This window comes from Pterocles gutturalis, unplaced genomic scaffold, assembly GCF_000699245.1.
Source record: "Pterocles gutturalis isolate BGI_N339 unplaced genomic scaffold, ASM69924v1 scaffold22967, whole genome shotgun sequence".
NCBI lineage: Eukaryota > Metazoa > Chordata > Aves > Pterocliformes > Pteroclidae > Pterocles > Pterocles gutturalis.
Window position 1 is genome coordinate 48728 of NW_010113409.1, and position 12495 is coordinate 61222.

At 38.6% G+C, this 12495-nt stretch overlaps 1 protein-coding gene across 1 annotated transcript in view; it reads left to right on the plus strand.

Moving 5' to 3' along the window:
• Positions 1–12495, plus strand: part of PLCB1 (phospholipase C, beta 1 (phosphoinositide-specific)) — a gene marked incomplete at both ends in the record, with an annotated part of 70781 nt that overhangs the window by 34605 nt on the left and 23681 nt on the right. Inside the window, 2 exons of the mRNA XM_010074494.1 lie at positions 3802–3948; positions 10705–10862. Of these exons, the coding sequence (XP_010072796.1) occupies positions 3802–3948; positions 10705–10862 (305 nt within the window). The remainder of the gene's footprint in view (positions 1–3801; positions 3949–10704; positions 10863–12495) is intronic.

Genomic DNA, 12495 nt, shown 5'->3' on the forward strand with positions numbered 1-12495 from the left:
CCCCCTCGGGGCAAAGCCCAGCCCCCCCTCAGGGCACAGCCCGGCCCCTCAGCCTCGTTGGCGGCTTCTTAAGGGGAAGCGGGTTTAAGAAGGGGCAAAATGCCTCTGGCAGCGAGGAATGAGGGTAGAAGCTTGCGGGGGGGAAGAGTGCGAGGGGGGGAAGAGTGCGAGAGTGCAAGGAGCAGCCCTGCAAGCCCTGAGGGGAGAGGAGGAAGAGGAGCTGCAGGCCCGGGGCAGGCATTGCCCTGTGTCGCAGGAGACGTTCTGGTGGCGCTGTGGGAAAGTTAAGTGTTGCACACTTAAGTAGACAACACACCACAGAAAAAAGGAGGCATTTTTATGTTTTTGCTGTTTTAAGTGCTTTTAATAAAGCACTACTGAGTGATCCCATAGGGAAATTCTAATTAATCTGATAAATTAGAGAAGAGATATTTGAGGGGGGAAAAAAATAAAGTTTTGTGCTGGTAAACTCCAGAGCCCGCAGAGGAAGAGATCTTCACTGAGTACTGTAGTGTTGACATAGCTTCTGTTATGGTTACGTCTGTGTTTGCTCTTCTTGATCTGGGTTTGACAATGTACCTAAAAGAGAGTCATTTGGAATCTCATCTGTCTTTGCATTGCATTTAGGATTATTTAGTAAGGTCTTGAACCAAATGTTCTTGAAGGTCATGGTAGCATTTCAACAAACACTAGTGAGCTTTGGATCTGCCTCTGTCCTAGTAAGTGACATCAGACCAAATTTAACATAGCAGAGGTGAGTGAAAAAGACAAGCCAGTTAACTCCACAATTTTAAGTATATAAAGCACACCAGTTGTTTTGAAAGTTTCATCAAAGACCTGGGGTTCAGGTGATTTTTAAGGCAATTATGTGGAAGGAAAAAAAAAAAAGGAATCTGTCTTGTCCCTGTGTCTTTGCCTGGTGTATTTCTTTTCCCTCTAATTTTTTATATCTAATCATATAATTAAATTTTTCTAACATATATCTGAACATAAAAGGTGACAGCTGTAATGGAAAGAACTGATTACAAATTATTTTTTCTTGGCAGTGTCTGCACTTAGTTTGTAATATGCTTAAGATAACAAATCTTATCAATAAGTTCAGGCCATTTCATTTTGGATGACTGTCTACGGAGGATCGTCTTCACTGCAGTTGGCCTCAGAATATCATTGATGTTGGTCACAAACAATCTATTCTTTAATATCCAGGATGCAAAGTCCCTTTGTCATCTGCCATCTCTGTCCCACAGTCAAACTCTCCCTGGTGCAATATCAGCTGTAATTGAACTTGCAAATTGCTTCACTTTCTGAAATGCTGACTGCTTAATTATGATGGGGAAAATAGCATTCTACAGCCATAAGCTCAGATAACTCAGAAACTATGTAATTATATATGTGAATAATACTTGCTGTGATTTATGTTAATACCAGCAGCAATATGCAGAAGGACCACTCTGCAGAGTTTGCCTTACTTCAGTACGAAAGGGAACAAAGAAGCAGAATGATCCACAAAATAGAGAGAAGGGGGGAAATGCAGGCGTGGGCTTTGCTTCCTTTTATCCCAAAGGTCTTTAACTGAGTAAGGCACCCAAACAGGCTTCAAGAGTTTGTGCAGTTCAACTCTCAGCTTAACCCACAGGTTTTCCATGGGGTATTGTCCAGTCACTTAATTTATACTTATCTTCAGGTGTCCACCTGAAAAACAAGGACTGTGAAGACCCTGTTTATCAGGTGTACTCCGAGTATTAAATACAGAGATTACTTTGAGATGCTCGAATGCTATGTCTATGTAAACTGACAAGAGTACCTGTGTTAAATGGAAAGCTTTGTTTCTGAACACTGTGATTTTGATGTCACAGGTTTTTGAGGAATTGTTTGTATGAAAGCCACTATGTTTCATTTTATCCTGAAGCAGAAATGACAGAGCAACTTTAAGCCTCCTAGACTGGCTGAAAGGAGCACATTCAAAACAACAAGGGGATACTGAGGATGACTCTGGATGAGCTATCTCAAACTTCAGAAGTTGCAAATCACTGTAACATCATGTGGCTTTGATGGTTCCTCATGTAGCAGCTACGTCATTCAGATCTTACCCATTTTTCCTGTATGATGTTGCTTGTGTGGTATGAATGTATACCACAGATTATATCTATATCCCAGAGAGCTTGGTGCAGAGTGGATTGTGACTCAAGCTAACTCCATAATAATGCCTGATACTGTTTACATTCATAATATCTTTCTGGTAGATTCATGCAGCTGATAAGTTGTTCATAAAACTTTAGTTTCATGAGAAACCTCAGTGGTGTGGTTTTTTTTCCTGATTGTCTCCATCTTGTATTTTTTTTCTTGTGAAAAAGAAAGTGCATGGGCCTCTGTCTGCAGATGATTAATTACTCTGTAACAAAGCAGCTGTGGAGTCTAACAAGATTACCCTCAGATTACAGTCTTAAAATAGTGTATGGACTTGGTGTTTTTCCTTCCAACCATCTTAGAATTGTTGTCGGAAGAATGAATGATAATTGCATTGCTCTGTATTGTCACTGCACTTCTTGTCGTATGAATAGGTTCATTTAGTGCCACCCTCTCAGGCTGTTATGAAAATGAGACATCTGAACTTAAGACTGTTCTGTCTTTTTCTCTCTGATCAAGAGCCAATTCCTAGGGTCAAAGCACAGATCTTAAGTCATTGCTTTACATACTGTATTTGCATTGTGTGGTTTATAAGCTTTACAAAAATGATGCAGGGTTGCCTGTTACTTTTTCATATTCTAAGAAAATATGCGTACGTTTATATGTTTTAGGATAAAAAGAGATTGATCCTAAAAGGAGAGAGTAGCAGAGTTAGGACTAGAACTAAAGTCTATCATTTTTCTATGCCATAGTCAGTCAACTAGGTTGTTTTGTGATAGAAATACTATGCAGAATATTTTGGGTTGGGAACAAGAGGTAAGAAGTTCTCATTGTTGGGAGTCACCAAGGCGCGTATCTGCTTCAAGGTTCTTCAGAGGTACAGAAGATCTGTTTTCTATAGGGAGTAACAGAATTAACTAAAGGTAAATGGTCGAGTAAATCTACAGGTGAAATCTAGACAAAATAACAAGAATGCCAGGCAAAGAAAAATGTCAAATTTGTTCGGTTAAGCATTCATCTTCAAATATAGACTACTGCATTTTTTTTTTTCTATCTAAATGAACAAATCAACGCTAACCCTAAAATCAACTTTATGCAGAAGGCTTGACAGAGAAGTTAATCTTGATGTAATAAGGACAGCTCCACTGAGATCAATGGTGATATTTAAGCTGAGGATAGGACTCAGCTTTCTGATTTGCAAGCGGTATATGAAATGATCATTTATGCTGGCACTTCAGTGAGATATGAATTGGAAAGCAAATGTAAAAATTACAAAGCAAAACTTTGTTCCCACTTGAAAGGTGGTTCATTTAGTTTGCTTTGCTTTGCAGTTTGGTTGCATTCATATACACACACTGAATCATATTCAAAAGAGGTCAAAGTTACCTGTTTCTTTGTGCGTGTCTCTGTTGGTTTCTTGGTTTTCTCTGGAAAGCAGGCTTTCTTTTGTCTCCAGACAACCCCTTTCCTTGATAGGCTTCAATTTATTTTCTCTGTTTGACTTGTATGCAACTTATATGGCTGAAAATGAGGTAAGAGTGACAAAAGAATATATGAATGACTAGATGAAGGCCAGTCTGATGATTATATGGTCTTTCACACATCTTTGTGTAAGTGTATAAAATCTGTACTTGGAATTAATTAATGCTTTCCCTGGATCTGTGTTTCTCTCAGGACAGATATCAGTGGATGGATTTATGCGATATTTGAGTGGAGAAGAAAATGGTGTTGTTCCACCTGAGAAACTGGATTTAAATGAAGATATGTCTCAACCACTGTCACACTATTTCATCAATTCCTCACACAACACCTACCTCACAGGTACAGTGTTGGAGAGATTGATTTCTCATCTTACAAAAATTCATAGCATATTTGCAGTGATACCATAAGATATACTAAAGCATCGGCAGTAAATTATGATGGAGCTGAGTCTTCAGGGATGTAAAGGTGGCACTTGATGGTTGTTCTTGCTGCTGCACACATACATCAAATGCACTTTTATTAACAGGTGAGCAGCAGTTGCGTTGTTCAGATAAGATCTGGTCTGAAGCACAGTGAAGTCCCTGGAAGATTTCCCTCAAGTTAGACGGGATTCCAGATTAAGGTCCTTATTTGGGGAGTGGAGGGATCAATGTATTTTTTATGACCACCAAGGAGAGCCAAACAAGTATGCAGAGCAGAATATGGGAGACATCTCCGTAGCTAATAAATTTGCCCCTAAACTTTAAATCTGACAGTTTGTTGAGCTCCATGAAATTTGCTTTGATTCAGAGATTAGAGAGGTCCCAACATGGCACATAGCTTTCTGGCAGTCTGTTTGTATCTGCAAGGAATGGAAATCTGGTCTTTGACTACATCTAATATCTGAGCTGAAATTTTTAGGTGCTACCATGTGTTTTAAAAGGCTGAGGAGAAGGCCCTAATCATTTGAATTGGAGTTTATGAGTCTGAACTGTATTGTTTGCACAGCAAAGTCAACAATGTTTCAAGACTGAAAAAACTAAGGCAGTTTAGGAACCCAACTTTTGTCACTTATTTTCTAGTCTAAGATGTTGTTAATATGTGAGAAAATAATGGTAAATTTACTATTTTAGTTTATGTAGGCATTTTTGACAAACAGATGTGCTCAGGGAGTTCGATTTGATTAAATATTTGCTTTGTCTTGTCATGTTTGCTAATGACTTATTATGTTAAAGAATTAGTGCTACAGTGTGTGCTAAAAATGTGGCTTATGGATAATGTAGGCTTTTTAATGTTATTAACGGACTTGCCCTAACTGAGCAAGTTCTTCAGAGTGCCAGTATGCCGAAACATAGACGAAACCATGCAGTGATGATGCCTATTTTAAACAGAACGTGCGGTAGTTGCTTTCATCTGTTTTATGTTTGTTATAGCACTTTCTACAGCACCTTCTAGGGCTTTCTTCAAGTGAACGAACTGTCATTGTTTCCGTCAGACACCATTTTTCAGAGGTTTATATCATAGCTGTAAAATGTGTTTTTTACTAAAACTTGTCATATAAGTATTCAGCTTGACAGCTATTTTGTTCCTCTGAATTAAAAGACATGAAAATCAGTGTGGCCACTTTTAAGTTATAATCCTGATATGCAGAAATTTATGCCCTTTGGAAGAGGGCAGACATGTCCAAAGCAAAAGCAATTTGTAATTATGATATTTTGCAGGCTTCTTGCCTCCAGCATGGACTTTGTTCCGTCAGTGAGGATTAAGACCCACTTAAGCCAACTGCTGCCACTTTATACAGATTTTCTGGGAGAAAACAGTAAAGCTGTTGTATAAATGTGGAAAGCATAGGCCAACAGGGAAGAACAGACAGTGCAGTTTAAAGTTGGTAGGAAGAGATAAAATACTGCTCTCCCCTCCACCAGCATGAGTTTATAGTCAGTGCCATACCACCGATTTTTATTAGGGCTGATGAGGAGAGAGTCATGTTCTAAAGGTTTAGAAGCACAGAAGCCAAAGAATAAAGAATTAAGGATGGAAATTTGTGATTAGTCCAATCTGTTCTAAATTTTTGACTTTACCACAAATGACCTAACATACTTAATTATTTTAGGAGAAAGAAAGTTTACCTTGAAACTTTCCAAACTCGTTCTGACTTGTATGTGAAAATCTGCAAATAATCTCAGATGGCATCTACAGATTTCTTTGCCTGCATTTCTAAGTAATTTCAGAAACTACATTTTGGAAGTATGATCCTCAGTCTTAATTTAATGTAATATTACTGGCTTAGTAAATTCTGGGGAGTAAATCAGAGTAAACTTGAGGGATAGTGCAAATCAAGTTTGAATCTCTTTCAAATTCCATTTTGGAATGTGTATTTTCACATTTAGAGGCACAAACCACATGCCCTTCCCTTTTAGTGGGTTCATTGCGTTCAGTAAATGTGTGGCAGCTGGCCAACAATGGGATTAATGATTTGAATTTTATCTGTGTATTACAAAAACTGACAACCTTAGATTTTGCTTTTAGGCTAGACCAGATACAGCAATCACATTGCTATTTGCTTTCTTCCAACAAGGACTTAGTACAATTGATAAAATTAATGGTGGCAGACTAATTTTTTTTCTTTCCAAGAAAGTTTTGAAGGGCCTGCTCAAGTGCTCGTGGCTTCAGAAGGGAAGCTTCAGTAGCACCTCTGCCCTCATTGGAGCTGTGAAATAGCAACTAGTCATGTAATAATTATTAGGATAATAAGAAAAACCATTCAGTCTAGCAATACTTTATGTTTACTGTGCTTAATGCCCTGCCAATTATCTCTCCCTTTGTTAGTTTTTTAAACCCAGAAAAAGCATGCACAAAAAAACAACGTTATAACATAAAAAGAAACATGTGCACGCTCTGAATTTATTTTTAATTACCCTGATCATTTTCCTAGCCTTTAGTAGAAACCCTTGGCAGTACATCAAGTCCTGATTATTTATTTAGAAGTACTATTGCTTTCTTTTTCTTAGGGAAATGTAATTTTTAAGAACAGAGGTAAAAATCCATGAAGAAAACTGATTCACAGTGAACCTAGGATAGCTTAAAGAAATGTAATCTTTTGGAAACTTTTTTTTACTGTCATTTTTTTCCTCCCTGGTATCCTGTTGTATTTATTTACTCCTTTGAACCCTTAATATGCAACTCTTTTTTTTCCGCTATTTTCTCACTAGTCTCACTTCAGGTTACTGCTATTGTCACAGTGCAGGGAGACTTTGCAGAATTTCTCTCGGCAGCACCCAGAGTCAAAGATAAATGATTACATATTATTACCAGCATTCCATACTTCAGTGGCGATGCAGCTTGCTATTGTATATGTGAAATGCAAAATATGAAAATCACAAGCCTTTGCCATGTCTTTGGCTAAAAGGGAAAATAGTAGCAGCAGTAGGTTGCAGAGCTATCAGAGCACATATAGCCAGCATGGGATTATACCACTCACCCTCACTGACTGTTTCCCTGCTTACAGTCCAGTACTTTCAGTTGTTTCTGGAAAAATATCTCATCAGGGGCATGTTCTCTTCTTTATTGCTGTTATGGCCTTTCCTCTACTGTCCTCCAGCTTTTCTGTTCTCAGCGATTCCCCAGTCCTAACTGTTGCTGCTTATTGTCTTCACTCAACACTTCCTTGAAGCCTTCACCTTCAAAACCTCCAAGACAGTACCTTCACAGTTTCCAAGATGACAGCATCGTATAGAAGGGAAGGAGAGCTGGGAAATGCCTGCTGTGAGCATGAGTTTGTTGTACCACCAAGAGCAGTTTTTGGCTGTCTGCTTCATGCTGCTTGAGCTATGCTGAGTTCAGGCAGCCCCACCACATCCTTCTCAATGGCCTAGAGGGTAGGAGAGCTCCAGAAGCTCTTGCAGCAGAGAGAGGCTGAGCTGAGGAGGAGCTGTACCTGTTCTCTTACCAGCAGACCCAGCTGGTCCTGTCCAGCAATCTAAGGCAGATAAATTAAGTTCTTCCTGGCGCTGGGGTCATGGTTTATCTTAGTGTGAGGACTAACAGATAAAAAGGAGGAGTAGTGGTTGTTGTGCAGCTCTTTCATCCATCAGCGTTTTCTGGGGGTATTTTTTTTAAAGTGTTAAAAAAAAATCCATAGAGCGAGAGCCTTATTTCGCCTTACATATGAACAGTAGCAGAGTATGTCGTAGTGTGGGTTCTAATTTGCTTATCCTGTGCATGGCAAAGTAGTGTGGAAGGAAAATAAATTCAGATAAATGTGCTGTGTCTAAAAAAACGTTAGCCACCAGCACCTTCTGTTGCTGTTGGAGTTAAGAGCCAGACTCCCAGCAGTACGAGGCGCTGAGTTTGCATGCTGCAAACTACGGTGTATGATCCGGAGCACTGATTGCTTTTCCAGGACTTGCCTGAAGAGAGGATGTTTAGCAACTCATGGTTCTGCACAGCAAAGGGAGTATACAGGCACTACTTCATGCCAGGAGAAGGTGGTGCTGTGGGTAGGCGAGGGGGCAGAAGCAGCCTCTGTTTCTAGAGTAGCAAAGAGTCAAGTGATTCCAAATACCTGGATGCAAATATTCCCTGGTTTTAGGATACATGTCACAAAATCATAAAAAAAAATAAAGTCTATGTATTGCAAATAACTTGCATTTGGAAAAACAGTGGTGAATGAACCCAACAAGGATGTACTTGCTGAGAAATGCTTAAAGTTATAGAAATGTGGAACTGCTCTGTATAGGGAAACATGGGTCTTGATATCAATTAGCACAGGCTCATTTTGCTTAGTGTCCTCTCAGGTGTGATTTGGCCAATTATATTTTTTAGAAAAGCAAGTTTTTGTCAAAATCTGTTTCTCCTTTTCCAATATAGGGTGATGGGATACAAATATTATTTCTGTAGATGCTGTATGTACTACAGAAGCAAATACGTAATGCTTTCAGTTTCCAGTATTAAAAAGTTGATTTGTACTCAGGTTATTAAAAATATCATACTGAAAGTATTCCCTTTAGTGTCTGTGTTAACACATTTTAGAATGCATCTATTAAAGGGATCATTTGGAACAGATACAAATAGAGACTCACACAACAGGAATTTATAAATAATATGTGCAAAAAACATTTGAGGGAACTTTCCTAATATTCCGTATTTCAGAAAAATAAGCTATTGAGACTATTAAAACATTTGCTAGGATTTCCAACTCTGACTAGGAATCTTTCTGAAGGTTGAATGTTTTGGAGGTTGAGTATCCTGTTATCTTTAGCAGGAATCCTTCCAAAATGTCTGAGCCTTATTAATAAGGTGGTGTGGAGAAGAGTCATATGGCAAGCGATGCATGTCATGATTTACTGATGCACTTTTGAAGGTTAAGGATCCTGTATTCCAAAATGCTTAGCAACAGCAACGGCCAGTAGTCTCTCAGGAAGTATAGTAGAGTTTGTTAATAGCGTGTTAATCCGAATTCAATATGCTTTGAGGGAAAAGAAAGACAACATGAAAACAGTTTTTTAAGTGAGTAAGTTTTTTATAGACAGCAGATTTTAGTGGATCCCTAAAATGAGAGCCAAGTTTTCGTAAGCATATGCTTAGGAATGAGTACACATAAATGTGTGCTGTTGTAAACTGATCTGTGCTTGTGCTTGTTTGCATTGTGGGAAGAAAGAGACACTGCTTACCCCAGACATTGGGATTGCAACAGAAAGACTTTTGTGTGAGTAAAGATAACCTGCCATAATCAAAGGGTAAACACAGGAAAAAGTTAAGTAGAAAAACAAGAGACAAGATGTCACTTTGCTTACTCCATTTGGATTTTCAGAACCTTCCAGCATGGACCAAATTCTTCTATTATTAGCATATATTTCCCACTGGTTCCAGCAGGAGCTGAGGAATCTTACGGATTTCAACAGGAGTAATGTTAATACTTTGTAAGGTATTTATGATTGTTCCAGCTCATATATCAGACATAAACTGTAAACAGGAATTTTCAAATAGAAGGTTTTTTCTGTTACGGTTCTAAGTGGAAGGTAAAAACACAGAGAAAGCAGAAAATGCTACTTAATGAAGCAAACCGAAACGTTTGGTTCCAAGCATAAAACCTAAACACACAACCACAGAGACAATAAAATGAAGATTTATCTGCATTATATGAAGAATTTATATATCCCCATCAGTGAAGAATCTTTAGCATAAATGAACTCACTGCCTTCTTAAAAAGCAAGTGAATTCCCTTCAGGAAATACAGGAAGGTCTTCTCAGGAAGTCTGCTAGAAAGCAGATGACTGCAGCCCTTTTCTTCACATCTAAAGCAAGCACTAAGCCATTCTTCCGTTATCTTTACCTCTCTGCTGCAAGAAATTTGTATCCATACAACGTGAATCAAACCTGTTGCTGCAGATGAAGACACCCTGGCTGGATATCCTTCACTGAATCCAGCTGGATTTCTTTATTGGGTTCTTCGGGATTTTGGTTTTTTGAGGGTTTTTTTAATACTTCCTGAGTTGGGGAAAAGCTGAGTTTTCCTTGCTTATTTTTAGATTTATATTATGTCATTATTGGAAACTGATAGTTTAATTAAATTTCTCCCTACATAATGCAGTATCACATCAGAAAATTTAACTGACCAACTCAGTGTGGTCATTACTGTATTAAATATTGATTTGAGACCTAGCAATGGTACCACTAGTGACTGTGCAGGAGGTTTGTTTTATCTTGTATTAAACTGCATCGCATGTTGTGCAAAAATGTGATCTTCTTGTCCTGAGTCACCTCTGAATTTCACATTGCTCATCAAAGGATAACAAAGTCTTCTATAACTAAGCCATTTTTATTTTAGTTTAGTTTATGTATTTGATACTGTTTATCAGAAGTTTTTTAGTTGGTTTCAGTTTGGTTATTTCTCCTCACTCACAGCAGTTTAACTGAGGGCAGAATCCAAACCATGACATTGACTCTGCCTAAGTTATTTCCATTATGTTCTTATGCTTTTTGTATGCCTTTGAGTGTTATTCCTCTCAGCTAAGAGTAAAAAATGCTGTTAATTCTAATTATTACTAGATTGTTTGTATTTATTCCTGAGACCTAAAATGGATTCACTTTTTTCATGTTCTTGTGCTATCACAGCTGGACAGCTGGCTGGTAACTCATCGGTGGAGATGTATCGGCAAGTGCTTTTGTCGGGCTGCCGCTGTGTGGAGCTGGACTGCTGGAAAGGACGAACAGCTGAAGAAGAGCCGGTCATTACACATGGATTCACTATGACTACGGAAATATCTTTCAAGGTACAACAACACAGCGTACCGGTGTAGTTGCCTTTAGCTGGGGCTGTAGCTTTCATGTAAAATGCATCTTGTATACGTTGCGAGAATATTGGTGCAAAGGTGGAAGAGAAGAGGAACGTGAGAGCAAAAAGATGTTTTAAGAGGAGACTTTGGAGGATGTGCAGAATCATTGGAAGAGAAGAGTTGCAGTATTTGGACCTTGCACAGGAAGAGATTCTTGATGATCGTGGCAGCTGGAAGAAAACTGATTGTATTGTGTGATAGTCTGTGCCATCTGGGTACTGGGCTCAGTGCCCAGGTCCATACTCCTGTGTATGTCCCTGCAGCAAGCCTCACAAAGGGTAGACCACAGCCAGGTCTGAAGGACCAGGTGTTGCCACCACAACTGGTTTTACAGTTCTAGAACCAGGAGGATGGTGAGGAAGGACTTGTTTGTGTTACAGCTCCATAGCAAGCAGCAGGGAGGAGAACTGAGATGAAAGCCACAAGGATTTGAATGGCAATAAGCAATGCGTCAGTATACTTACTTTTTTTCTCTTCTCTGCCTGGTAAGTTGGAGTGAGAGACAAAAGTGCTGAACTGAGGTAGGAAACAGCAGCTATCGCGGAAATCTCTGCAGTTTGCAAGCCTTTAAATTCCCATGAGCAGAGAATAGGCTACTCATGCCCAGATGGGCAGGTCCCATCCAAAGGGTCCTGACATTTGGCATTATATTCACAATTTAAAAAAATGAATAATGGTGTGTTCAGTGTTACCTTTATCCCTAATGCTTGGGATCAGACCTAAAGCACTGGAGGATGAAAAAAAAAAAAAAATTAGTATCTTTGGAGATTGTGAGGGGATATTTGTGCCAATCAAACCATAAACATATAATCTGTATTACTGAATTTCATCTTCCATTTCCTTTTTCTATAATAAAAGGTAGATACTATGCCCTTAGCAATAACTTTAAATTGTTATCTTGTTATTCTTAAAGATGTTTTCAATCCAAGGTGTTATAGAGGAGCAGGGTGGAGGTATTTTCCTGTAGTGTTAAAATTGGTAGTCAGCACAGCTTATAGTGATACATGCGGATACTGTTTCTGAAGTGTGAAGAAATAGTTCTTGTTCATCTGAGGCATGAATTCACGGTGGAAATACATTTCTAGATTTACCTGTGTGCAAGAAGTAATGGAAAAATATGCATTACTGAATTTGGTTATGTTATAGGCATTAGGTGTGTCTTCTCTACAAGCTACAGGTTTAAAGCATGTCTCGCACACTTGAAGCATGAGTTGTTGGGGGATTCTTTTGTCTTCTAGTGCCTTCTTTTAAGAAAAAAAAAAAAAGCAAACATTACTGCCACACAGACAAAGCACCGAATTTCACTTGCACCAGAACATTCCTTTCTTTTTTTCAGTTTGTTTTCTCTCTCTTCACTGATTGAGTTAATCACAGGAAAATGTAAAACACAACCTTCTTACACATTTATTATTAACTTTCCAGTTATGTTTATGTGCAGACAATTATGTTTATATGCATAGTTTGATTGCTGGAAGTCCTTTAATTAAGGAAGATAGCTCTCAACTCCTTTGGTCATGTGCGAGAATTTAAAACAAAGTTAATCTGATTCTTAAAAGGATCATTAGCAGGA